General features: G+C 38.2%; 1 protein-coding gene across 8 annotated transcripts in view; it reads right to left on the bottom strand.

Annotated features, from left to right (window-relative positions):
* Positions 1 to 24,695, bottom strand: part of GRM1 (glutamate metabotropic receptor 1) — a 177,611-nt gene that overhangs the window by 135,300 nt on the left and 17,616 nt on the right. For all 8 annotated transcript variants that reach the window (XM_062641944.1, XM_062641942.1, XM_062641943.1 and 5 more), the window contains exon 3: positions 3,641 to 3,890. In XM_062641944.1, the coding sequence (XP_062497928.1) occupies positions 3,641 to 3,890 (250 nt within the window). The remainder of the gene's footprint in view (positions 1 to 3,640; positions 3,891 to 24,695) is intronic.

Raw genomic sequence — 24,695 nt, 5'->3', positions numbered from 1 at the left:
TGGAAAGCCCATGGAAGTAAAACTATAAATACTCTTTAGTAAGTAAAACACATACTCCATTACCTAGTGTTTTATTGAAAAACAGCACATGCACCAATATACCTTTTCTTTCTAAAGTTTCTCATACAAACCACTGTATGTAAGAGTTTGAGAAACTGTCAAATTACAGAAGACCATTTTTATTTCCAGCCATCTTACGTGTCTCCTCTCCAATGATCTCAGACTAAACTGGGGGTTTAATTTGCTTATTTCATTTGATTTCTTTTACCCACAGATATGCGGGAAAGTCAGTTACATGCCTTGTCCTGACGTATCATCCCCAGGGATAGAGACAAGATTCATCCATCTTGCAAGATTCTGACAAAACTTAATTGATGCTTATTAAGTAATATAAAACCCAGTGGCCTGCATAAACATGATTAGACACATGATGTTGAGCATCTTTCTTCCTAATCTTTTCACATCAAAACTAATTTCTGCTAAAAGAGCTATCCCTTCATTTCCCTTAAGAGTACAGTTTATTAGCATAATTTTTTGTCTTTGGTTACTCCAATACTGTTCCAATCACTGTTTTAATACAAAGCCATGGTTAATTCTTGCGTTCTTTCCCTTTGATTATCAGCCAGTTTTTAAAGCTTTATCATCCTTTCGTAGATTAATAAGTTTTCTCAATGAATTCACTACTACAATTGGAAACTATGGATTTCTAAATGTCTGCCATTCTCCCTTAGATGGGATTGGAACCTGTCCTGTCTTAATCCCAGCTTTCCTCCAGGTTCAGAAATCCCTTTTCTTTTCACTAATATAATAGACTCCAACTTTCAGTAGCAAGGAAACTGAATTTCTAGTTAGACCTCCAATACAAATTTGGGAATACTTGCAGCACAAATAGGGTCCTAACTCTATGCCTGAAAAGAGTCAGACAACCCCAGAAAGTCTCCAGTGTCTGATGACCCAGTTCTGGCTCAATGTAATCCCCTGTAATTCCCAGTGCATCATTCCCAGGTTAAATGGAACTCAAATTTCTCAGCTCTCTTTCCGATACCTTGAATTTAGTTAAGCTAAACTTTTCCTGTCTGCTTTGATCAATAGCAATATTGAAGATAGAGTAGGAAAAGAGCTATTCAGCCAGGTGTCCCTTTGTAAAGGCTTCCTCTTCACAGCGAGTCACAGCAGAGTATGGCATTGATACAGTGTGGCTGATAACAAACCTGTCAGTAAATTAAAGGTTTTGTTTAGCTCATTATTACAAAAAAAAAAATCTTGATTTCACATTCACTCCCACTTCCCTCCATTAAAAGAAGGATTTTAAAAGGCTTTGGTTTTTTGCTTAGCTAGGTACTTGTATAAGAAAAGACTAAACAGCATGTCAGAGCAGTGTTAATGCATGCCTTGATTCCTGTTGTATACCAATGACCAAATTCATAGCACCACAGTTTCACTGCAACTTACTTATGAATAAGTTGGCTAGATTTGCCACTTTTAAAAAAATAGGGTAATTCAAAGAAAATGTCTTTTCTTCTAGTTCTGCAAGCATATAGAAAACATATGAAAGCCCTACAATACTTTCTATTTCAACCAGCTGCCGGGCACAGTCCACACAATACAAAGCAATAGACAGCCTGTTTTACAATCAGAATATCCCACCCAGCCCTAAAAGGAGTCTTCCATAGTCAATTGCCAGCACAAAACAAAGGTGTGTGAAAACCTATCTCAAAAATGCACTGTGATTTCTACAGAAATCCCATTATTAGCATCTAATAGGTGATAATTTCTGATAAAAAGTTCAGAGCAATGCTGTTGGACAGATTCTGAGAGGCTTATCAAACAACTGAACTAAATAGAGTAGCATAATGCTTGATAAAGGGTTGTATTCAAACTTTCAAGCTGAAATGTTCCACATACCATGGAGTATGAGATCAAGTAAATGGCCTAATAGGAAACTAAGTTTTGTACCACCAATGTACCTAGGTTTTGTGCTTAATGTAAGAGATGGCTTTCCTTTGGCTCTATGTATGGACAGCGACAAGAGGGAGCACCAAAAAGTCAGGTGAACAATAAACACCACTACAGAGCGATAATACAAGAAGGCGGCACATCATTGGTGAAAGCTACAAGGCATTTACAAAAAGACCATGGATGCTTTTACCCAGACCAATTTTGTTATAGCTCATTTCTTCTGTTCACTGAAAAATCATGCTTAGTACATGTCAGTCCTGAAACATTCCATTATTCATTTCAAACTATGTGTATTGAATGATGCAGATGCACATGCACAAGTCTAGAACATAATACTAGTCTCAATACTGCCTTACTGTTTTTATTTTAAGGCTGATGGTTTTCCATATGTGCTACATCTTATCTGCACAGCCTTCTAGAGATATAGCTTCTGTTCCAAATAGATTGCAATCCAAAACTGGAACAAAAACGATGAAAGGAGAGCCATTGATTGCTTTCAAATAATTACTTAGGCCAGATTAGATATTCAACTGCTAAAAAACATAATTGTGGAGTTTGAGGAGCAATACAATCAGGGAAAGACCAATATTATAGCACAGAGCAAAAGGAGAGCATCCAAGTGATGACAATGTCAGACACAAAGACTTTAGGAAAAAAAAAAAGGACAAAAAGAAGTCCGATAGATTAGAATGGCAACAGAATTAAAAGGCAGCAGAAGCTAAGTAGGCATGGAGACAACAGTCAGTGGCTTTGAAGGAATGGTGTTTAAGAAATAACTAAGAAAGAGTAAATAGAAGGATTAAAAAAATATATATATCAATCTAGCAGAGAAGACAAAATGTCATTTGAACAACATTCATCAAAAATACAGACAAAGACATTGCAAAAATTAAGGTGAAAGTCAAAAAAGCCACAAAATATGAACCATCACAAAAATGGAAATGTGGATATACTGTATGCGATAGAATTAAAATGACCATATTTCAGTGAATATCTACAAAAATAAACTCCAGAACTAAAAAGCAGCCATTCTCATAAAGACAGCCTTTGCCTGTTAAATACACATCTGCACTGTTACCCTGGTAATAAAAAAAACACACAAACATACTGACTTGGCCATCAGCAAGCCTGATGTTTTAAAAAACAAACAAGTCTGCGTAACATCAGTGCTTTGGCTTTCAACAGCAAAGATCTGAACAAATTGTACAAATGAAAATGCCAAGTTGCAATCACAAGTTCAAGTAAACCAAACCATTCAATAATTTGGGGTTTCAAATAACCAGGAGTCACTATTAGTGAAACACATGAAATTGTCTCACACATCACACTTCCAGATCACATTCTGAAACCAGAATTCTTCAATCCCTACTTTGGTTCTAAAAATCTGCGTATGAAACATTTCCCTAGATTGTGCCAAAAAAACCCTAATGCCATACATTCATATTAAAGTGTTAGGAATTAACATTTACTTCAGCAAAAGTCACCACCACTGATTAAGTTGGCACACATCTTCACATCTCTTTCTCAAGATCTGCTGTACCACCTTTCCACTTCTTTTCATACGTTAGGCAAGTGAACATGGAAATTACAGGCAGCTTGAGTGGCATGGTTCTGAAATTAAAGGACTACCTGCAAGACAAGAGGAAGAGGACAGGCAGAGAAGTCATACTCAGAGCCTTACCTTCCAATCAGCAGGAACTCCCCAAGCACTCCAAGGCGCCTCATGGCAATGAGGATCCCCCTCACTGTCATTCCCTCGCAGAAGCAAACCACCACTCTAGCCTTGGGTAACCTTTCACGCAGTTTGCGGAGCAGGCGATCAAAGCTCTTTTCCCCAGCATTGCTGTAGATCTTGTCAGAGTGAGCAATGCAGAGACCCTCTTGGGCAGCCAGCTCTTTGAAGGCTTCCATTCCACTTTCCCCATAATTTCCTGTTTAAAAAAATAAACAAACTTGTATTATATCATGCATTTATCCAGTTAAGGGGGGCATTCACAGAAGGAAGAGCAAAGGAGACCCACCAAAATGAACATACTGAGTTCAGTGGAGCAACAAGATACCCATGTACCAGGAGGTCTCAGTAGACCTGGAGACTGCAAGTTACATTGATTTACCAATGAGTATTAAAAGCAAGCAAGGGATGGATAGGTAGAAAAGGGGACAAGGACAGCTCAGACAGTGAGAATTAAGTCTTACTAACATTCCTATGCCAAAATCATAGTTGAGCTAGTACAGGAAAGCAGTTACAGTAAAGAGAAGAAGAGGCTTTCATTCCAAGCTGTCCTGTACCACATGCAGCCTCTGCTCATAAAAATGAAGCAAAAACAGATGTAAATTTAACATACACTGATCTGGTACCATTTTGAAAGCTACTTACACTAATTTGACTGACCAGCATTCATGACAGTTAAGAATTCAGGCTTCATGGTTCTCTTGGAATAAAAGACTCTATCTGCAAGAACTTCAGAAATACCTCTTCCAAATAAATATTTGAACTTCATGTCTCAAACAACACCAAAGCTGATTCTCAAATTCTTCTCTGCTTATATTCAGGAAGCTAAATCAACAGCTTTACAAAAATCTCAAACTGACTTCAGCTACGGAGACAGGTAAAGTCTCCAGGGTTCTTTTTAATATTTTATGCCTGCCATGAGCACAGGATTGATGATGAATATCAATCAGGCAAGAGGAGCAGATTGATTACAAGTAAGCATCTATTAAAAGCAACAAGAAATGGTTCAAAAAGAGAAGCATTAATTTTATGCTATCCACACCTGTAATGTTTGCCTAATTTATTGGGGGAATAACATCAGATATGCTGATCACTTTCAGACTCAAACCTTTGCAAGCAAGGGGTTACTGAAGAGGTCCGTCTTCCCCCTCTGCAGAGACATCTTGAAATAGCAGATTGCAAAAAGGAAGACTTCTGAAACACTCTAAATTTCTCAAAAAAAAAAAAAAAAATCCAATTCCTCAAAAGCTTCAGCCACCAGAGAGAAAATTCAGCAACAGACAACTCGGGCATTCGGTGTAAATCCAGTAGGAATAAGTGCAGTTTTCCAGGTATGTGCGTTGTCCGCCACAGATCAAACTATGACAGCCATAGTCATACTAGAATGTAGCCAAACCTGCCACATATAATGTCAAACACAAAACTCAAGTTCCTCAGCCTTTTGCACTGAACTGCCCTAGATTCTCACAAACTTACAGCATAGCAAAACAGTCTCTTTTCAGTCTGTGACTCAACACCAGATACAGCAAGCAGGTCAGTCTGCTTTTTTGTCTGAGTCAGACATAATGCAAAGACTGGGAGCAATGCCATAGACCTGCATGGCTTCATGGAGGGGAAAAGAGAGGAAGAGCTGTGCCTAGTGTGAACACATCATCCACCAGCCCCCACTGTGGGCTCAGAGCTGCAGTCCCATTCATGACCCTGTACTTGGGTAAATTATGTGGCCTCGTGTAGGGCTTCTCATATGCTGAGAAGGACGCAGATGGAGACATTTCCACATATTTATAGGCCATAACCTGCAGTCACCAAGCGATTTACCCCAGGACCTGAAGCTGGACAGTTTGAGCCGTACTGCTTTTATGACTTGCCTTAGGTCCCAAATTTAGGCAAGACAGCCTCATTTGCTGACTTGCCCTTACCAAGCATCTTACACTTTGGAAGGAAATTAGGATATATTTCACAATTTTACATGGAATTTTGTTCAAGACAGACTTATCTGAAACCAGTAATATTATTCTTAAAGTCTTACCTAACATGAGCCGGGAGAACTAAACAGCATCTTGTTAGATGCTTAGGGAATACGTATTAGAAAAAAAAAACGTAGTAAGGCTCCTACCAAAATACTAAGGTAGGATGGGATTTTCTCATATATCAGTACAGCACTAACTCCACTGTAAGTCAAGCTCATGAGTTCAAGAAATAAAAAATTAAATTCACCTGGAATGATTTTTCTCAGCTTTAATTTTGATGGAAGAAGTTATCTCAAACATAGTCACACCTATACTAACAGTACAACATAAAATATATGATGAGAAAATAAAATTGTTGCCCATAGATTCTGTGTGATAAAGAGCCTAGAAGGAAAAAAGCTAAGATCAAGATCAACATGAGATAAAAAAAAAAAAAACAAGGCAGAAACAATTGGCAGAAACAATGTGAAGCTGAAAATGAAAGCTTTCTAACCCTTTTATGAAAGTAGTAGAACAGCTTTCCAATAGCAGCACAGAAAAAAAGAGATCTGATGTCTGGCTGGAGCTTGCTCAGCTCACAGGGGCATTATGTAACATAGTCATCTGACAGAGAGAGACAAGACTTGACAAGCCAGGAGGTCCTCTCGAAGTCCATTTATTTGCCACACTCGCAAAGTGGGACAGCACACTGCACAACTCCCTCCCTCCAGGGGAAGGGCTAAGGCAGAAAACAAACATATGACAGATACATTGTTCGACACATGCAGCTACCGGGGCATGTACAATGTAACAGCATATATAGAATAGGAAACACTAATTAATTCTGTGCAACAGCCAAGAACATATCCATCTGTACCAGCTTGCTGGGTACACCCATTTCAATCCTTATGCATGCAATAGCTGAGAGGGGAAGTGTGTAATGAAAGAAACCTACACAAGGTGGTAGTCAGTGAAGAGCTACAACAGGGCTATGGGCTGAGGACCACTTTTCCTTTGAAATAACCATTGAAGAAAAGATCCAATCTCAGCTGCAACCATTTTTTGTTACAAGGATCAGCTGTGAAAAGCAGGATTATTCGTTATTGTGAGGCTACTAATAACTGATTTTTGTTACGACTATTAAAATACTTTGAGCCCCAGAATACTGTGCTAATTTGTAATGATTTTTTTTTTTTATTAGCTCTGTTCAACTTGCACCATATTCAGAGAACCAAACGTTTTCCTTACATACTTCAAGCAGAGTCTGTACAGCAGTATTAAGGTAAATTCTAACCATTGTCATGGCTATAAGTTTACTAAGAGGATTTTTATGACACTGCTCTCTGTGCCAAAGAGAGCTCTACTTCACCACTGTGAAAGTCCTGAGAGAGATTCACATATCTAAAGATGCTGGTGAGAGCTACATATTGCAGAAATTATTTAATGCATAGAATGCAATGAGTGGGAATATCTTAACCAAAACATCAGGGCGCTGTAGTAAAAATCAAATATGTTATCTTGATCAACAGAGGACAGACAAAAGAAGAAATTACCCAAACTTTAGCTTCATAAATTGCTCCTGTGAGACAGTACGCATTACATTTATGCCACATCTACACAGGCAGTAACACTATCTGTTTGCATTAACTCTTGAGCAGCATGGCAAGCAGAACCCATGAGCTCTATCTAGAAGGTTTATACTTTACTTAGCATTATTGCTGTTTTACAGATTTGCCCCCAGTCTTTTCATCATGAGAACCATTTATTTTTCTGTTATGAAATGAAGCAGAAAAGTAACCTCAGCAATGAGGTATTTATGAGAATCCTGGAGATTGTCATCTTAATGGATGCGCAGAGTGTGGGTCTTCTCAAATCACATGACAGAAGCTACTGTTATAACCAAAACAGCATGCCACACATAAATCAGTGTCTGATTTCATTCAAAGATGGATGAGTGGAGCAGCATAAGGAACTATGAATCGTTCAAATCTGTGCTGCAGAGAACATTCCCTTAAAATATAGGCTAGCACCTGTTAAAAAAAAAAACACCTTGAAAAGAAAGAAAATTATAAGTAAGAAAGACAGAGTGGTCTTTCTCACTCTGCTTTCAGTGTCAGCAGAAAATATCAACTAGTTCTTGATAAACCCATTGACAGACACACACACAAAGCCAACAACAACCCACAGCAGAGGGTTGTGCCTGGAAGAATGTTCTTAAATATCAAAAGACAGGGAGCAAGAGATAATTCACCCAACTTCTTCCATAAACAAAATCTTCAGGCCAAGTTACCTATTCTTTGCCATTAGGGGCTTATTTGCTGCATTTATTCCTCTAAACAGCAGCACTAACCACAACCTAAATGAAAGGTGAACACAAAAAAATATATACACTGCAAACATACAGCAAAAGAATTGCACCAGTAAGACAACCACAAAATCTGTCTTCACTGCAGCGTACTACAGAGGCAAGTTGTACTGCAGTAAGGTCCCCCTTTTCACAAATAACAAGTGAGAAACTATTCAGTGTTCTCTTCTTTCTTCTCTCAACATTACAATCTGTTTATTCACCTCTCCCAGGCTTATAGATATGTTGCTGGAGGTATGAAATTTGTTTCAGTGTTTTCTATTGATTCACATCTCTTCCTCAGCTACTTAAATGCTTTTTGGTGTAAAGAAAATAAGAGGCGAACAGGAGGACCACATGACATAACAACAAGGAGTAATTACTCAAAAGCTTCTTTAGTGCAAAGGCATATTATTTGGGAAGGGCAGATCAAGGACATGATCCAACTATTAAGTTACTTCCTGGCATATTTCAATAACTAATTTGTAAAAAATAGCAATAATGTTAAATATGACAGTAACTGTACAGTTATCAAATAAAAGTCTGGGAAGACTGAATGGTTTTGGACCATAGAGCAGAAAAAAAAATTAAAAAAGAAAGAAAAATGGCAAGAAAGAATGGCAGTTTTCTTTCCTATAATATCCTACTTTTCCCTATGCCACAAGGGCATCTTCGCATAGGGACAGTTAATAAGAAATTATTACCTCATTTTAATGTATGTTTTAATAGATAAAACATACTAGTCACATGCATAATCTTAGCCCATTGCAAACTAAACTTAAGAAGTTCACCCATCAGATTTAAACTCATATGCTAGTAGTAGTTTGGTAGCACATACATAATCAGCTAATGTGTCTCAGATAACAAGCAGTCACTGTCTCAATTTTAGTAATTTCACAATTTACATGCATTGGTCCACACATTTGACTGGGAGAGCTAAAAATGAAAGCCAAAGCCCATGTTTATTCCCTGAATGCAGCAGCCTGACAAAAAAATTACAAGTTGTAGAAATTGATCTGCCCATGTGTGTTACTTCGATATATCCCAAGCATAAACACTATACTCATAGAAAGCAGTTCTGCTGGCACACAGCTTCCAGGACCATTGAACTGCCACCATTCCTCCTCCACCAGACTTTTCTATCAGTGAGTAAAAAGGAAAAGATCAAACACTTCCATATTTCGCTAAAATATCTTGCTCCAGGCTGAAGTTATACTGATATCAGGAACATTTTACCAGTTATTTCAAAGAGGGTTTGTTTCCTTTTTCAAGGAACCCTCTTCACTTAATGTTGACTTTGTCACCTAAAACCCTTTACTACACACTTTCTTTTCAAAGCTCAGGTAGCTTTCTCAGCATAATTTTATTTATTTCACTCAGTATATACCACTTCTGGTGTTTTTAAGGCACAACTTCAAATCAGACAAGTTAGACTACAAGAGCCTTCACAAACTCTAAAGGCCTGACCACTGCACAATAAGAACTCTACACAGACATGGGTTCTATTTCTGTTATCAGTCAGGACAAAACAGAAGAAAAAGTACAAAAAGAAAAACTTCAGTTTTCCCAGTCTAACTGCAGATCTTAAAAGGAAAATTCTACCTCTTACTTTAATGTAGGGAGTCTGCAGATAAATGACCAAAAGAAAACATTCCTTTACAGAGAATGCTGAAGTAGCTATTTCAATTTCCCTAAGTACAGTCGCTGTAAAAAAGAGAGAAACAAATCTTACCACCATTGATCCCTAAGGACAGTCTAATACAGAACATCAAAGGTACCCACAACAGGTAGTCCTCTCCTGGAGGCCACCTAGATTGTCCCCTGCTCCCAACCACTTAGAACAGGCCCAGCCACCGAGTAACTCAGTTCTAAAGCTGCTTTTAGCCTGCTGTTTTTAATTACCTGTAGGTCATCACAGACTGCCTCACCACCACCTGCATGTCTCCCAGGCAAGTTCATGGCTCTGTGCAAGCATTTCCCTTATATTTTCCCTTGCTGGAAAGACTTTGCATTGACTGGAGGCCCCACTGCCCTTTAATTATGAAGAGTGTAACTCACTATTAGAAAGTAAAATAGCACTGTAAACACTGCCACCTTTTAAGTTTTTCTTTTAAAGCTAAATTTTCTGTGTTCTCCAGAGATTTTCAAGCAACTGAACCTCTAGCCTTATGAGCACCAAAGGGTTGTATTAAATGAATTGTCATCCCTAGTACACATCACAGACCTCTACCATCTGTGCTTACAGCCTATTTTCTTCAGAACTTCTAGAAATGCAGAAAGCATGCTGTTGAGACCAGGTTAGTCTTTTATTTTCTGAATTGAGTAAAACTGGGTACAAGGGAAAAACAAAAACGGAAAATTAAAGGGTGAATTTAGGTGATTGTTATAGTCAGTAAACAATACACTATTCCTACCATAATCCAACTTTCCAGAGAAATTAAACTATATTTCAAATAAGAAAATCTACATTATTTTATTAAACACTAGCTTACTTTTTGTCAATAATTACAAAGTACGCAAATGTTGCTAACAACTTACCATAGCGATGTATTACCTCAGTAAAGAAGAGACAAACAAAAGTAAAATTGTGCTCCTGAATAAAATGGTTATACTTAAGCCTTCATCCTGATTGAAGCAGGTGCATCATCTTGAATCAGTAATTGATATTCTTCTCAGAACTACAAGCACAGGTGAAGTCAGTCCTGAAGTAATGAGAGAATTAGTGCTAAATGACACTTTGCTAATGAAATGTCAAAATGTGGTTTTTATGCCAATGTTCTTTTCCTAAACGTATTCAAAGACTACACCCAGTGCTTATTTATTATGTGTCTAAACAGCAAGGTTTAGACTTTTATATCTAATGGAACTACTTCAGCTCCATCCCTGCCTTATCTACAGTACTTGTAACAAATTTACATGCTGAACTGCCTTTCTGTTCATGACTTATCAGTAAGGAGCTTCTGTTTTCCTTCAGAATGTATTAAAAATAATCTAGTGATGTCTAACATTAGCTGTTGGCTAGTTGTCTTGGGTGGCATTGGTTGAATAAAGTGTCACAGGTTTTTTTTATGTTTCTTGATGAGGCGGGGAAAAGTAAACATAGAATAAAGTTTCAACATTCCTAGGTGTAATCTCTGGGTAATTTTAAACATGCTGTAAATATTACAGTTGGTAAAATCATTTACAAAAACAGTTATAAATAGAATACCCAGAAGGGACATCAAAGTAGGAGAATAATAGTCTCCTTTTTTTTAATATGACCAGGCATTTCAGAAAGAAGGAATGAATACATGCTCACTTCTGCTCATGCTTTGGCAATTATGCAACTAGGTTAGCTCACATTACAAGAACAAGATTTAAAACATCTTGAGCCAACCTTGAGCAATCAGAAATCTTGTACACAGTTACTGTACTATGAATGAAGGTTTGAACACAATGGAATGGATGGAAACTTAAAAACGTATTTCTACTGGTTGTCTGGTTTCTGAACCTAAGGGCACAGCCTGATCAATTTCTGACCTTTCCCTATGATTTTGAGAGTTAAAAATGGCTATTTCATTTTTGTGAACCAAGATACTTACAAACCAAGTTTTCACAAACTGGGATTTACAGGACAAAGTATCATGCAATACTCCATACAGAGTCAGCAAGACTATGAATACTTCCCAATAACCTACATTATTAACAGCTTTAGGAAGTATCTGTAAAGTATATTAGAAATTAGATTGCTTTTTAAAGTGCATTTTCTACTCATTTTCTCATTAAAGAGAAATTAGTGTTCAGACCTATTCCCACGGAAGCACTTGATATCAGTGACTAACTTTTAAAAGGGCTAAATAAACTATTACATTTTATTCCTCACTCTCTGTTAATACACATCACTGAAATAAATATCAAAAAAACTACTGACCTGAACTATAACACCAGAGCTAAATCTTCATGGTCCTTAAGGCAATTTTGGCTTGTATATGATTTTTAGACACCAATACTTTCTGTTTATTGAGCCATAGCTCTAGATGTGAATTATATCAGGTTTGGAATAATATCTAAGTAATAAATCTTAGTCTTCTGTCTAAAACACTACACCTAATCCTAACTTGTCCATCACCAGAGAAACTGTCCATCTAAATAGAATAAACTTATGGGGGTTTTTGTAAATGAGAAAATAGACTTCTTGACGTATGCTTTATCAATATCCCTGGGTATCATAATCTTACTATTCAGAAGTAAAATGTGTGATTTTAGAAAGAATTGTCTTTCAATTTAAATCTGTTTAAGAAAGACAGTGGCTTGTTTGCCTACATTTTGATGAGAATAAATATAATTTCTTAGTATTATCTGAACTGTCTACCCTCACTCTCAGTCTACTTTTGATTTTTACTATTATGACCAATCATTTGCAATCGATTATATCATCACAGCTGGAAAAAACGCAGAATACCATATGAAACAATACTGCCTCTTGGATTTATACAAGAAGAAAAAAAGCAACAAATGTTTAGATGCTGAATCTGAAATCTATAGATAAGAAGCAAACCCACACTTTAAACAACTTAAGAACAAGGCCTGGGAAAAGAGAGCTGGAACGCATAAGCAAAAGTAAAGCTTATCTAAATAGAAATGTTTCATTTTTACAGAATCAATATTTTAAAAAATATTGAATTTAGTTTTATAAATCTTTTTCAGTAACAGCCCCCCTCCAAGCAGCATTCAGTCAAAATATTTCCAATCACCCCTAAACTGAAGTCCCGGTTCTGCAAACACTGTCATAGATGGTGACTTGACTACGCACAGTGATGCTTTAAAAGACTTACAGCAGAAAAGTTAAATACATAGCACAAGTTTTTTGTAGGATTTGAGACTCATAGAAATAAATTCAAAAGAAAACAAACAAAAAGATCCTAATTTTGAATAGTCCTCTCACCAAAAAAGTTGAGGTGAGATATTCATGCTGGCATTTCCAATTGAGCTCATAACCTCAAGTATTAACATAATATAAAAGTTTGAATTACACAATGTTAAAAGGCGTACCTGATGCAGGTTAGTGAAACATTTGAAATACATTTCCCCACAGGCTACATTTCTGCAGATGAAAAGGTAACTTAAACCTGAGAATCCAGGTTGAGCTAATATAGGCAATTAATGTAAAAGCTGGATCACCACAAGCAAAGAACAAACTATTAATTTACTTTGCATAGCTCCCACAGAGGTAATATAAAAGAGTGAACGTCAGAAGGGCAGACCTGTGAGACAGAAAAAAAAAAAAAGGCTAAATGCAAGTAGGACACAGTGATAAGCCTGGAAACATAAGATATTGTAAAGCGCTTAAGAATTCATCTTCCCTGAATTGCCATATAAGCTGCAGAAGCACAAACTTGGACTGAGCATAAGGGTTATAGAGTTAGCCAAGCCTGCAAAGAACAAAACTGTCACAACTGTCACAAAACTATCTCACAAAACAGTTAGCAGCTGTTATTTGACCTCACGAGCCAGGGATGACCTCCTCCATCCACCACTGTGTTGCACGCTGACCAAGAACTGTGGCAGTTTGCATCTGTAGAGCTTTGCCAGGCTGCACCCAAAGAACAACACCCAAGGAAAACTAAAAAAAAAAGTCCTCCCACACCCACACCTGCACCCAGGAGAGCTCGCAAATCACATCCTGCACCCTCTGGACTGAATGGGGGAGGCCTTATGAAGGAGAGACCCTTGCAGCACTCCTGATGCGGTTCTTCATGCATCGTGCATCCCTGGGGAGATCTATGCAATGCTGCTATATTGAGCATATCCAAACCTGTAAAACAGTTTGTTGGAGGGTGAAGAGAAGGACCCTTTGTTGGGTTAAGAAACAGAATAATTCATAGAGAAAGAATAAAAGATTGGTGTTTTTCTTATACATTGCAATTTGCTTTCTCCACGCCCACAGCCCTGTGGCTTACTGAGAAATGACATCTGGGTGCTCACAAGTTGTACAGACATCCAGAAGGTCCCAGCAGTCCCCTGTTCCCAGCTCGAAACAATCTGAACCCAAGCTTGTCATCCCAACTTGGCTTCAGCTGCTCAGTCCTCAAATAAACACTCCTGGAAAGATGTACTGGGGGAACTGGCTTCTGTCAAAGGGTAATGAAATACCCACAGCCTCCTGCAAGCACCAGGGAAGATGAGCACAGCCCTGCTTTCTCCCACCTCCTTATATTGAGCACATCCAAATACAGCAGCTATTAAGGACAAGACAGCTATGCTTATACAGTTTGCTGTGTACAAGCTCCCCAGGAACAGTGTAATTAACTGCTGTCAAAGCAAGCTGTGAGATGGCAGGCTGTGTGGAACACTTGGGTGGCCTACCCGCCTCGGCTTTGGCACTTTGCTGTCAGCACAGAAGGGAGGCTTTCAGCCCCAAAAGCAGCCGAAGGGTGGCATTGACATGCCTGGCTCTGATCTCACAGCTGTGGGAGCCAGGAAAAATGCATCTGCAGCTGTGCATGAGAGCAGAGCTCTCAGGGACTGGGCAAATCCCACTTACATGCTAGGGGAATTAGACAGTGAAGAAAGCATTTAGCTGTTTCATTATCAGCAGGATTTCTCTGTTTCTAAAACACTGCTGTGTTTTTCACCATCTATGTGTTCAATAAACAGCAAACAGTTTTGTTATTTAAAATATGGTCTGAATGCAATTTTTTCTGTATCTCCTTTGAAAATATTTGGAGCCTCAGAAGGTAATATTGAAATTAGCCACTGCTCATTTCCTTTGGTGCCATCAGCTCAAGACTTCCTGCTTGCACAGACAAAATATCAATGGGGAAGGGAGTGAGAAAAGACTACTACTGATAAATAAAATGATACACAAACTGTTGTCACAAATTTCAGCATATTGCTTTTATGGATTCAGCTCAAATCCCTCCAGGATGCTTACCCAGAGGAGTAAGGGGGTAAGAAGGTCCCTCATGTAAGCAATATGAGCAACTTCCATGGGCAAAGCAACTCGTTCCAAGCTGTTACCTTCCCATATGAACAGAGAGTAAAAGGTGCTCGCCAAGGGCTGTCTTGCCCTGACTTTATTCTGTTAATGTGATGGCCTCTCTTCCACCATCACTGCAGCCCCACATAAGGCAAAGGGTAGTGACTTTGATGTATTTCAGAGGGAGAATACAAGTGCAGAAGGCTGCTTTTGAAATGTCAGCCTGATGACAGGAATTACTGGCATGACTGTGAGCAAGATCATTCCTGCAAAATCTTTAGCAACAAAGAACCTCAAAATCATAGAAAGAATTTGCATGAACATATACTACATTTGTTAGACTTTTCTATGGGCCTGCCTCCTTCTTAACAGCAATTAGGTTTTGTATTTTATGTGTATGAGATTTTGTGTCTAAGATTAGTTTTATCCTTAAAAACATATCCCACATTGCTATGTTATTTTCAAAGGAACTGCAATCTTATACATCTGTCCAGGTTTTAATATATCAGAAAAGCATATGGTTAAGCATATTAACACACTATGAGAAGGAGACAAGGAGACACGTTAGGGGGACCTCAGTTTTCACCTTTGATAACTTGACTATTTTTATGCTGTTGTAAAGCTCGCTAAACGACACAGTGAGGGGCAAAATCTACTCTGTTTTGAAGATGCAGACTTCACTGATTGAATCAAGAGTTACAGACATACCATTGTGGTTTAAGCCTAGCCGGCAACCCAGAACAATGAAGCCACTCACTCACTCCCCCCACTTCCTCCTCCCACTCCTGGAGGGATGGGGAGGAGAATCAAAAGCATGTAACTCCCACGGGTTGAGATAAGAGCAGTCCAGTAACTAAGGTATAACACAAACCACTGCTGCTACCACCAATAATAATGGTAAGGGAAATAACAAGGGAACAGAATACAACCGCTCACCACACACCGACCGATACCCAGCCTGACCCTGGCAGTGATCTAGCCCTTCCAGGTAACTGCCCCCAGTTTCTATACTGAGCATGACGTGCTGTGCTATGAAATAACTTTTTGGCTAGTTTAGGTCAGGTGTCCTGTCTCTACTTCCTCCCGGCTTCCCCTCCTCCCTGGCAGAGCATGAGGCTCAGACAGTTCTTGGTCAGAGTAAACGTTACTGAGCAGCAACTAGAAACATTGGTGTTATCAGCACTGTTCCAGGCTGAAAGTCAAAAGAACAGCACTGCACCAGCTACTAAGAAGGAGAAAAATGACTGCTACTGCTGAACACAGGACACATACACAATTGCAAAACCAGGCACTTTGGGCTAATATTTTGTATTTTTTTAAAAATGCTTTTGCAACTTGATGCAGAGAAATGACAAGGCATGAAAGATGTGCAAGTTTGTAGATTTTAATAAATATCAGCAAAATATCATCTAACTTTTGCCTTTCTTGGTTCCAACATTCCTATCTATATTCTTTGGGTGCTTGATACCTATAGAGAGGCAAAGGGACTGTGTTGCCAGGATAGTTACAGCACTTCAGAAGAACCATGCTTAAAAGCAAAAATGCACAGTTGATCAGGTATGTTCATAGGCTTTTGGGAACCTAGGAGATAAACTGATTCTCTCTTCTAAGGTAAACTAATTTAAAAAACCCTCAGTGTACAGAGTGGGAAAATCTAAGAAAAAAAAACAGAAATCGTTACTGAACTCTGGAGGACCATCAAGTACATCTTGTTAGTGAGTGAAACAGCCAAGGCAAGATTACCAAGCAATCAAAAAAGACAAATGGCCCTGCAAGAAGCTTTTGAAGTCTGCTAAAGGTCAGTTGAAGTGAAAGGTATATAATTGTATTCTTTTTTCTGACCCCTGAAAAGGCTGTATTTTGGCTGATGACTATTTGTATGGTATTTTTGCATAAAGATTTCCATTTTTAGCTGAGTAGTTTGCCTGCCCTAATCTTAAATCAGTGTTTTTTGAGAATTTCCAAGTTCTTATTAATTTAAAACCAAACTTTGAAATGGTGTCCAATTAAAAAGAAAAAAAAAAAAAGAAAAGCCTGAAATTAACTGGGCTGAATATCTATTGATTTTATTTAAAAAAAAAAAAAAAGCAGAGACTCAGGCTAATGGTTGCTGAAAAACTTAAGGTTGTGGGTTTATACAATGCCTCTGAGAATTCTTACAATTTAGAATGGCAATATTTCCAAACTGTCTTATTGCATATTCCTTAGCTTACAAAGAGGGCATATCAAACCAACATGACATGCTAAAAACAAAATGAAAAGATTAGAAAGCAAAAAAATGGGACCTAATAAAAAATGTAAATCGCTAGATTCTGCTGGAGGTAAATGCAACTTCTTATTTAAAGACAGGATTCTTAAAACATCATATGAAACCTTACTGCAATTATTAAAGAAGATAAAACAGAGGAACTGTTTATTTACTAAATTAATATATGGGAACCTTCTAAAATAATTTATTACATAGCAGTCTGCAGCCAAAGGAACAGTATCTGATGATTCTTTTTGTCCTCTCATCCTCATTTGTGGGCAAATAACACACTCAGAAAGACAGCTGAGTAGCTAGGATCTCAGTGTCACTGGAACCAAGTTTGGTGACATAATACTAATGCACCTGTCTAGGGAGAATCACCTCTCTTCATAGAACAATGCATTGGCCTTTTAACTAGTACAGTGGTTTTGCAGCTTTTTGCCTTTTATTGCTTGTTAAAAGCAGTTGTGGCTGATGTTTTCCTTGGAATCACTTTCATTCAGTGTGTGTTACAGAAGCATAGAGGAGCATCATAATGTAGCGTAACAGATCATAGAATCATAGGATGGTTTGCACTGGAAGAGACCTTAAAGATCATCTAGTTCCAACCCCCCTGCCATGAACAGGGACACCTTCCACTAGACCAGGTTACTCAAAGCCCCATCCAGCCTGGCCTTGAGCACTGCCAGGGATGGGGCAACCACAGCTTCTCTGATCAACTTATTCCAGTGCTCCACGACCCTCATAGTAAACATCTAAAGAAAAGGTCAGGAATAGCAGGACCTTCACTGGGACCTAAATTGTGCTGTGGTGAGTTTCCCTTGGCACTTCTCAGACCCAGATTAGAGTTTAATAACCAGCAGACAAACATAATGACTAATAATTATGTCTGAAATACATTGCTGAAGTACCTCTGCAAAATCTTGTTAGAACATGTCTGCCAGCCTTGCTTTCAAGCCTACATCCCAAAGACAGATGTAACTAGGATTTTACAAGACAGTAACATGCAGGAGTTTCCTCCAAGGCACTCCATCTTCTGCTAAATCTCATCAACACTTAATATAAAATAATGCTTGCATTTGCAATGGAAAAAAATCCAACTGAGACAGCAAAGGCTGCTAACAAAGTGATGTTTTAAAAGATCACACATTGCCTGGGAAAAGAAGTTAGACACTACAGTTTTCCTTGGCAGTGTTAATCAGATTAATTCCTTCATTTTGCTTACAATCTAAGAAGTTAAGGGTTTTGCTATTTTTGTAAGTAGATATCTGCTTACAACAGAAAGTATTTATGATCAGAAATAAACAGATTTAAGAAAAAATAAAAAACAAATATGAATTATCTATTACACTGACATCGGGGGGGGGGGGGGGGAAGAAACATCACTTCCTGAATTGTATCCACTTTATTCATTTTTTGTTATAGTTGTCAACTCTGTCAGAATATCATCTGTCAAAATGAATTAGTGGAAAATTTAGTACTTCACTTTTAATGAATGGCATTTCAATTTCCCTTCACCCTCTTGTTAGCACTGCCACTCTCCTGACACGGTGCCTGCACTCCAATCTAACAAATCTAAAGAAAGTCAGAGGCAGAAAGCTTTGTGTTTTTCTTAACATTTCTTGAGATCTCTTCAAGCTACTTTTGTCTTGACAACTTAATTTCAGTGGATTAGTTGTTTTGTTCTCTCCTGCTAAATAATGTTTTATTTTGAGCGGATATCTGTATTAGCAGAGATTAATGAACACAAAACAACATGTCAATGAAAAATATCCATAGAACTTCCGTATGCTCATGTATGTATATACAACAATAGGAGGGTGAACTATTTTGTCTCTTACCTATGGGGTGCTGTGAAAAAAAAATACTGAATCATAAATGACTGGTTTTCTTTCTTTTCTCATAGAGTTGAGATCTGTCATAAGGCTATGCTGGGAATAGACACTTCCCCTGAGATGTCTGCAATATTTACTATCCTTGAGAAACATAATATGGCTTTCTTCAATGCAGAAAGCAACTGCAGGCACAGCTAAAGGCACAACAATGACTCAAGTGGCCCAAATGTTGACTGGGCAAACTTTCTGAACAACACCATCAGAGATTTGCCATCTTCTGAACACACACAGCAAGAGCCATCTGCTACACAGGAGCTCTGTCACTGGAGCGGACTCAAAGTCTGTCAAAAGCATGAGCAGAAGGGAGGAGGGGCCCTGGGATGTAGGACTGGGTGAAAGCTCCAGAGCAGCAGGATGGTAGCTTCTGGCAGTTCCTGAGATGGAAGTGGGGAGCCCTGACCACTGGGAGCTGTCACTCCCAGAGCAGAAGCAGCAGCTACTCTCTCATCAGTCATCTGTTGCCCTTAATGACACCAACCAGCCCACCAGTCTACGCACAGACAAACTGGGTAGCAGAGCTGTGCCTTCCTCTGCATTTCCCAGTAAGTTCTGTCAGCCACATTCTTTGCTTAGATCTGAACTAGCCTTAATGTCTTGGAAAAAAAGAAATTAACACCATTTGGCTACAGTCAGTGGTATGAGATTCCAAAAGGTAACAGAGAAACATGAGAAGCTGGGAGGGAAGGAAGGAAGGAAGGAAGGAAGGGAGGGAGGGAGGGAGGAAGGAAGGAAGGAAGGAATACTAATAAAAGATAATGATGATGGGTCAGTGCCAGAAGGGATTCTGCAGAAGAGGGAGAAGCATTTAATAAGTTTTTATCTTCTGTATTTTGAGAAAGAGACAGACAATGTATACATACCAGAAGATGATGATGGTGTTGATGGTGATGATGAATGATGATTTCCCTTCCAACTCAAAAAGAAACCAAGAGGAAGCTCCAAAAGGCAGGCATTTTAAAATGAATGTGTTCAGATAACTTCGGACAGAAGCTGCTGATGAGCTCTCTGAACTACTGGAAATTATTCTTAATAGCTGTCGGAAGTTGTAAAGTGCCAGAGGACAGCAACAAAGGCAGTGTGGTGTAACACTCCAGAAGGATACATGAGTTAACCTGAGTAGTTGCAGATCTGTCAGCCTGAAATCCATTTTGGACAAAATAACTCAAGAGCTGACATGGAGAAGGAAAAAAATTAGGGAGTGAGGCAATATAACAGGTGACATTTGTTATGCGTATGTGGAAACTAGATCTTTTAAATTCAGTTATCCAAAATGTCTTTTCTCAGTAAACATGCTTGGTTATTAAAAATAATAATGTCAATGCAATACAGACATTTCCACAGGACATCTACCTTCATTTTGCATTACATTTTGGCTATAAACTTAGAATGATAAGAATCAGTACTGCGTACAAGAAATAAGTTAAAATCTGGTTGGTAGGTTCCAATATGTATTTGCAGTGCAGGAATACTCATTGAACGGATGTCTCTTTATTGTGTCCCATAAGGATCTGTTCTTAGATTTTACTAGTTAGTATTAATCAGTGACCTGAAAAAAAAATACAAAAGCATTACCAATAACATTTGCAAATGACAGAAACACTGGGAAACAAGCTGCTAATGCAGCATGATCTAGGTGATTCAGTAAACTGGGCATAGACAAAGAAATACACAGTTAAATATACATGTAAATTTAAACTCTGAGGAACTAAAAATGTTACACATACAGGACCTTGGGATACAGTCCATGGGATTGCATCCCCTGGACTCAATCATGGGATGCAATTACTGGCTTGGGGATTATAATAGATAAGTACTGAAGGTTATGCTGTGGCTAAAAAAAAAAGTAATGAATTGTTTCTTAGCTATGTAAATAAGTGTGATACTGTAGTACAGAAGATCATACTACCTTAACTCTATTTCTCAGATTATGACTGCTTCTGCAGTAATATCCAGTTCTACAAGATATTGAAAAACCAGTGAAGTTTCAAAGAATAGCCATCAAGACCATGAAAGACAGGAAGATATAACTTAAAGTGAGCTTAAGTCTCCCAAATCTCCTTCTTGGGTAAAAAAAAAAAAAAAAACAAAACAAAAAAACAAATCTCCAAAGCAACAACCAAAAGCAAAGCATTAAGCAGCTTTTAATTGTAGAATGAATGAAATTCTAGAGTAGCATTCCAAGAGAACTATTGGTATTGAGGAACTTACCAGGCTGGATTTTAAAATGCCGTTAAGTGTACACATGCAATTACAGTGCGGAGAGTCCGTAAAGAAGATGCTTGAAGAATCATGATTTTGAGTTGGACTGTATCTTGGGAAACTTCTGCTCAAATGGCACCAAAGCTGCTTGTATTCTGTATTCCTAATATATGCTTCCTATTTCAAAGCAGTTGGAGTCCTTGTAAAATCACAGCTTCTAGAACACTTGGGAAATACAGAAACTTTTAAACTTAAGTGTAGCAAATGTCTGCAACATTTATTTGTAACATGTCTATATAACTTGTCGGCATGGTTGGTCACACAGATACCCAGACTGCATGAGCATGAGCCATCCAGTCTGGGAACTGTCCATTAGAGTGTGCTGGACTGTAAATCTAGGTTAAATAGTATTAAACTTCTAAATACTTGACTAGCTAGCTACAGTTTGAAATGTTAATGCTATTTTCTCTGCTGTGTTGGTTGTGAAAGCTCCAATATGTTGACATTACAAACTCAACAAGGCTTCTGCAGACACAAAAGTTCAAGTCAAGCAGTTCAGCATTTAGAGCACTCATCAGAGAAGTGGGCAATGCAGGTCCAGTTTCAAGTAATAGGATAAGAAATTACAACTTTTACACAGGAGAGTGACTTAATCACTGAAATATAGAGTTTCTTGAGCTGGGCTCTACTGGATCCAGCTGCAACAGAGTTAACTTTATTCACAACAGCCTGAATGGGGCTATGCTTTGGATTTGTAGCTAAAACAGCGCTGATAAGACACCAGTGCTTTGGCTATTGCTGTACAGTGTTCACACAGCATCAAAGCTTTCTCTTTTTCCCACTCTATCCCTTCCTTTCTTCATAGTCATTAGGCTGCGGATAGGCAGGAAACCGGATAGGGATGCAACCAGGACAGCTGACCCAAACTGGCCAGGGGTTTACTTCATACTATATGATAAAGCCCCAGGAATAAAAACTGAGGTAGAACTGGAGTCTAGGCTTCCAAGGGGACCATTGTTTGGAGACTGACTGGGAATAGGTCTGCCTATCAGATGCGGTGAAAAGTTTCTGCTGTTTTACTTGGTTTCCCCTCTCTCCCTGATCTATTAAGCTATCTTTATCTCAACACAAAAGTTTTCTTGCTCTTGCTCTTCCTATTTTCTCTTCTTGTCCCATTGGTACAGAATGGGGAGGAGTGAGAGAGTAGCTGTGTGAATGGTTGTTCTGGGCAGGGCCAACCCACCACCTGGAACAATGAACACATAAAAAGTCCTTGCAAAATACAACTGTAATATTTCAGACCAATACTTCACAAAATGTTATTCCCATCTTCTCAGAGGAAAAGTCAATCCGGAATCTCTTCCAGTCAGTGTGATCAGTGAGATAAGACGTAAAATAGGAACCACCATTGTGTTTCCCTCCTTAGATCTTACTAAGAGTGCCCCACAATAAAATATTTTTTTAATGTTGAAATAATTTATTTTCAGTTGTCCAAAGCACTTTTTTTCCATACTAAATAAAGGAATTATTTATCTTTACAGCTGAGTTGTAGCCAATCACAATTTCGATGTAAGGCAGGATTAAAGTAAAACATCCCCATTATTTTTGTTTGTCTTCTGCATGTAACTTTGAAACATATTTAGATCCCTTTTGTCTACTAGGTCTATTCCTAATTAAGCAGTGAAACACAACTCCTTGATTTATGCAGAACTTAAATTCTCCGAATAAAGTCAAAGTTGCAGAAATTAAGGGTAAAACATCTGTGCTTGAAGGTGTGCATCATCACCACCGTCTTGTTCATTAAAATGTATGGAGAACATCCTTTTTCCTTTATTCTACATAGCAATGCCCTTTGTCATCACAAAAATAAAGCCAAGTTTCTCTGAGACTGAAATTCAAATGCACATTACCATGAAGCAATTCTTTATAAAGATTTACATTTTCCGAATGTACTTCTGAAACCTTTCTACATAAAAAATAAGGCAAACTGAAGAAATATTTTTTCTATTAGGAGGATGTACAGGCTTTCCCTCAGCTCCCCTGTTTTATAAGCCTCTTTCTTCATATATAAGCACATTTTCCTCCTATGCATGTACATTTGCATTGAAATTGCGTAATAATTATACCCAAAACTTCTTCCTACAAAAATAAGCAGCAAATCTTCCATTGACATCAATGGAATGAGTTGAAAGTGAACTCTATTTTTAGATTAAAATAACTTACAATAATAAAAGGCTAATTGTGATCTGATTGTGATGACTACAAAGACCCAGAGTTAAAAGCAGAGCAGTTAGAAGGTTCCTGTAAGATGTTTCTCCCTTTGGAAGGTGCTGATCAGCAAAACCCAAATTACTCCACAAGAATCTTTTCATTTCAACAAATTTCACCCCAAATCAAGGCAGCCCAGTGCTGTTTCATGGAAACTCCCTGTCACCTTCTGTGTTCTCCTGGCTGCACAATGAAACCTGCCTGCAGAGCAATGAAGCATACGTATCAGTTATTCTGAATATGAGCTGTAATTAGTAGGGTTTCTTTAAATTTCTGTTTCTCAAAATATAGCGCATTCTGAAATTTAAGCTAGTATTTGTTAGAGGTTAGACCATTTAAGATAGCTTCCTTGGAAGTTAAAGATTGTACCAGTATAAGGAGGTTGGCAGCACCAAAAAGCCAGCAGCCTTCTACATGAGAAGTCTTTGTGTGATGGAGACACAGAAGTAGCTCCTTTCTTTTTCTGTTTTGTGTATTATTTTCCTGCGTGGATTATGATAAAAGAATCGTCTGAGCTTGTGAATTTAAGCACATACAAATTGGCACTCTAAAATTGTTCATTGAAAAAGAGAGAGGAAAATAATCCAGGTGACATTTACCCTAGTGTAATCCAGTTTGTAGCAAATGAATAATAAAAGCAAAACAAATGAAATACCTAAAAGTACATCCTAATTCTTATATGGGCAAATACAATGTATTTTCAGCAAATACAATGAATATACAATACTTACCTTGATCTATTCACTAAATTATAGAAGATAGCCAGTCTAATCAGTTATTTCAGAGCTCCACTTTAAATTAGGACACAAAGGGGCAATTAACTTTTACTTGTCTCTTCAACGGAGCACCTCCAAAATCCTGCCCTTTTTCTCCATTGTGCTGCAGCCTTTCTTTAGTTAACCCACCCATTAGTTTTCATATTCCTCTGATATGCACAGTTCTAAGGCTGTTTGGTTTCCCCCTACCCTTTTGCACTACACAGACCTTTGCAAGATTTACAAATGTTAGTTTTATTGGTAGAATGCTTTTTTTTTAAGATCAGATAAGCACATTGTCCTTAATCTTGTAAAGCACTGGGCAGTGCTGTGATCTGTGCAGTCTCCAGAAACCGTGTCCTGTAAGTGTGCAATTAATTCTTGCTCT

The sequence above is a fragment of the Pezoporus occidentalis genome, unplaced genomic scaffold (assembly GCF_034315485.1).
Source record: "Pezoporus occidentalis ecotype Australia unplaced genomic scaffold, CSIRO_AGI_Poc_V1 ctg7, whole genome shotgun sequence".
NCBI lineage: Eukaryota > Metazoa > Chordata > Aves > Psittaciformes > Psittacidae > Pezoporus > Pezoporus occidentalis.
Note: the sequence above shows the minus strand (reverse complement) of the source record. Positions and strands in the feature narration are given on the sequence as shown.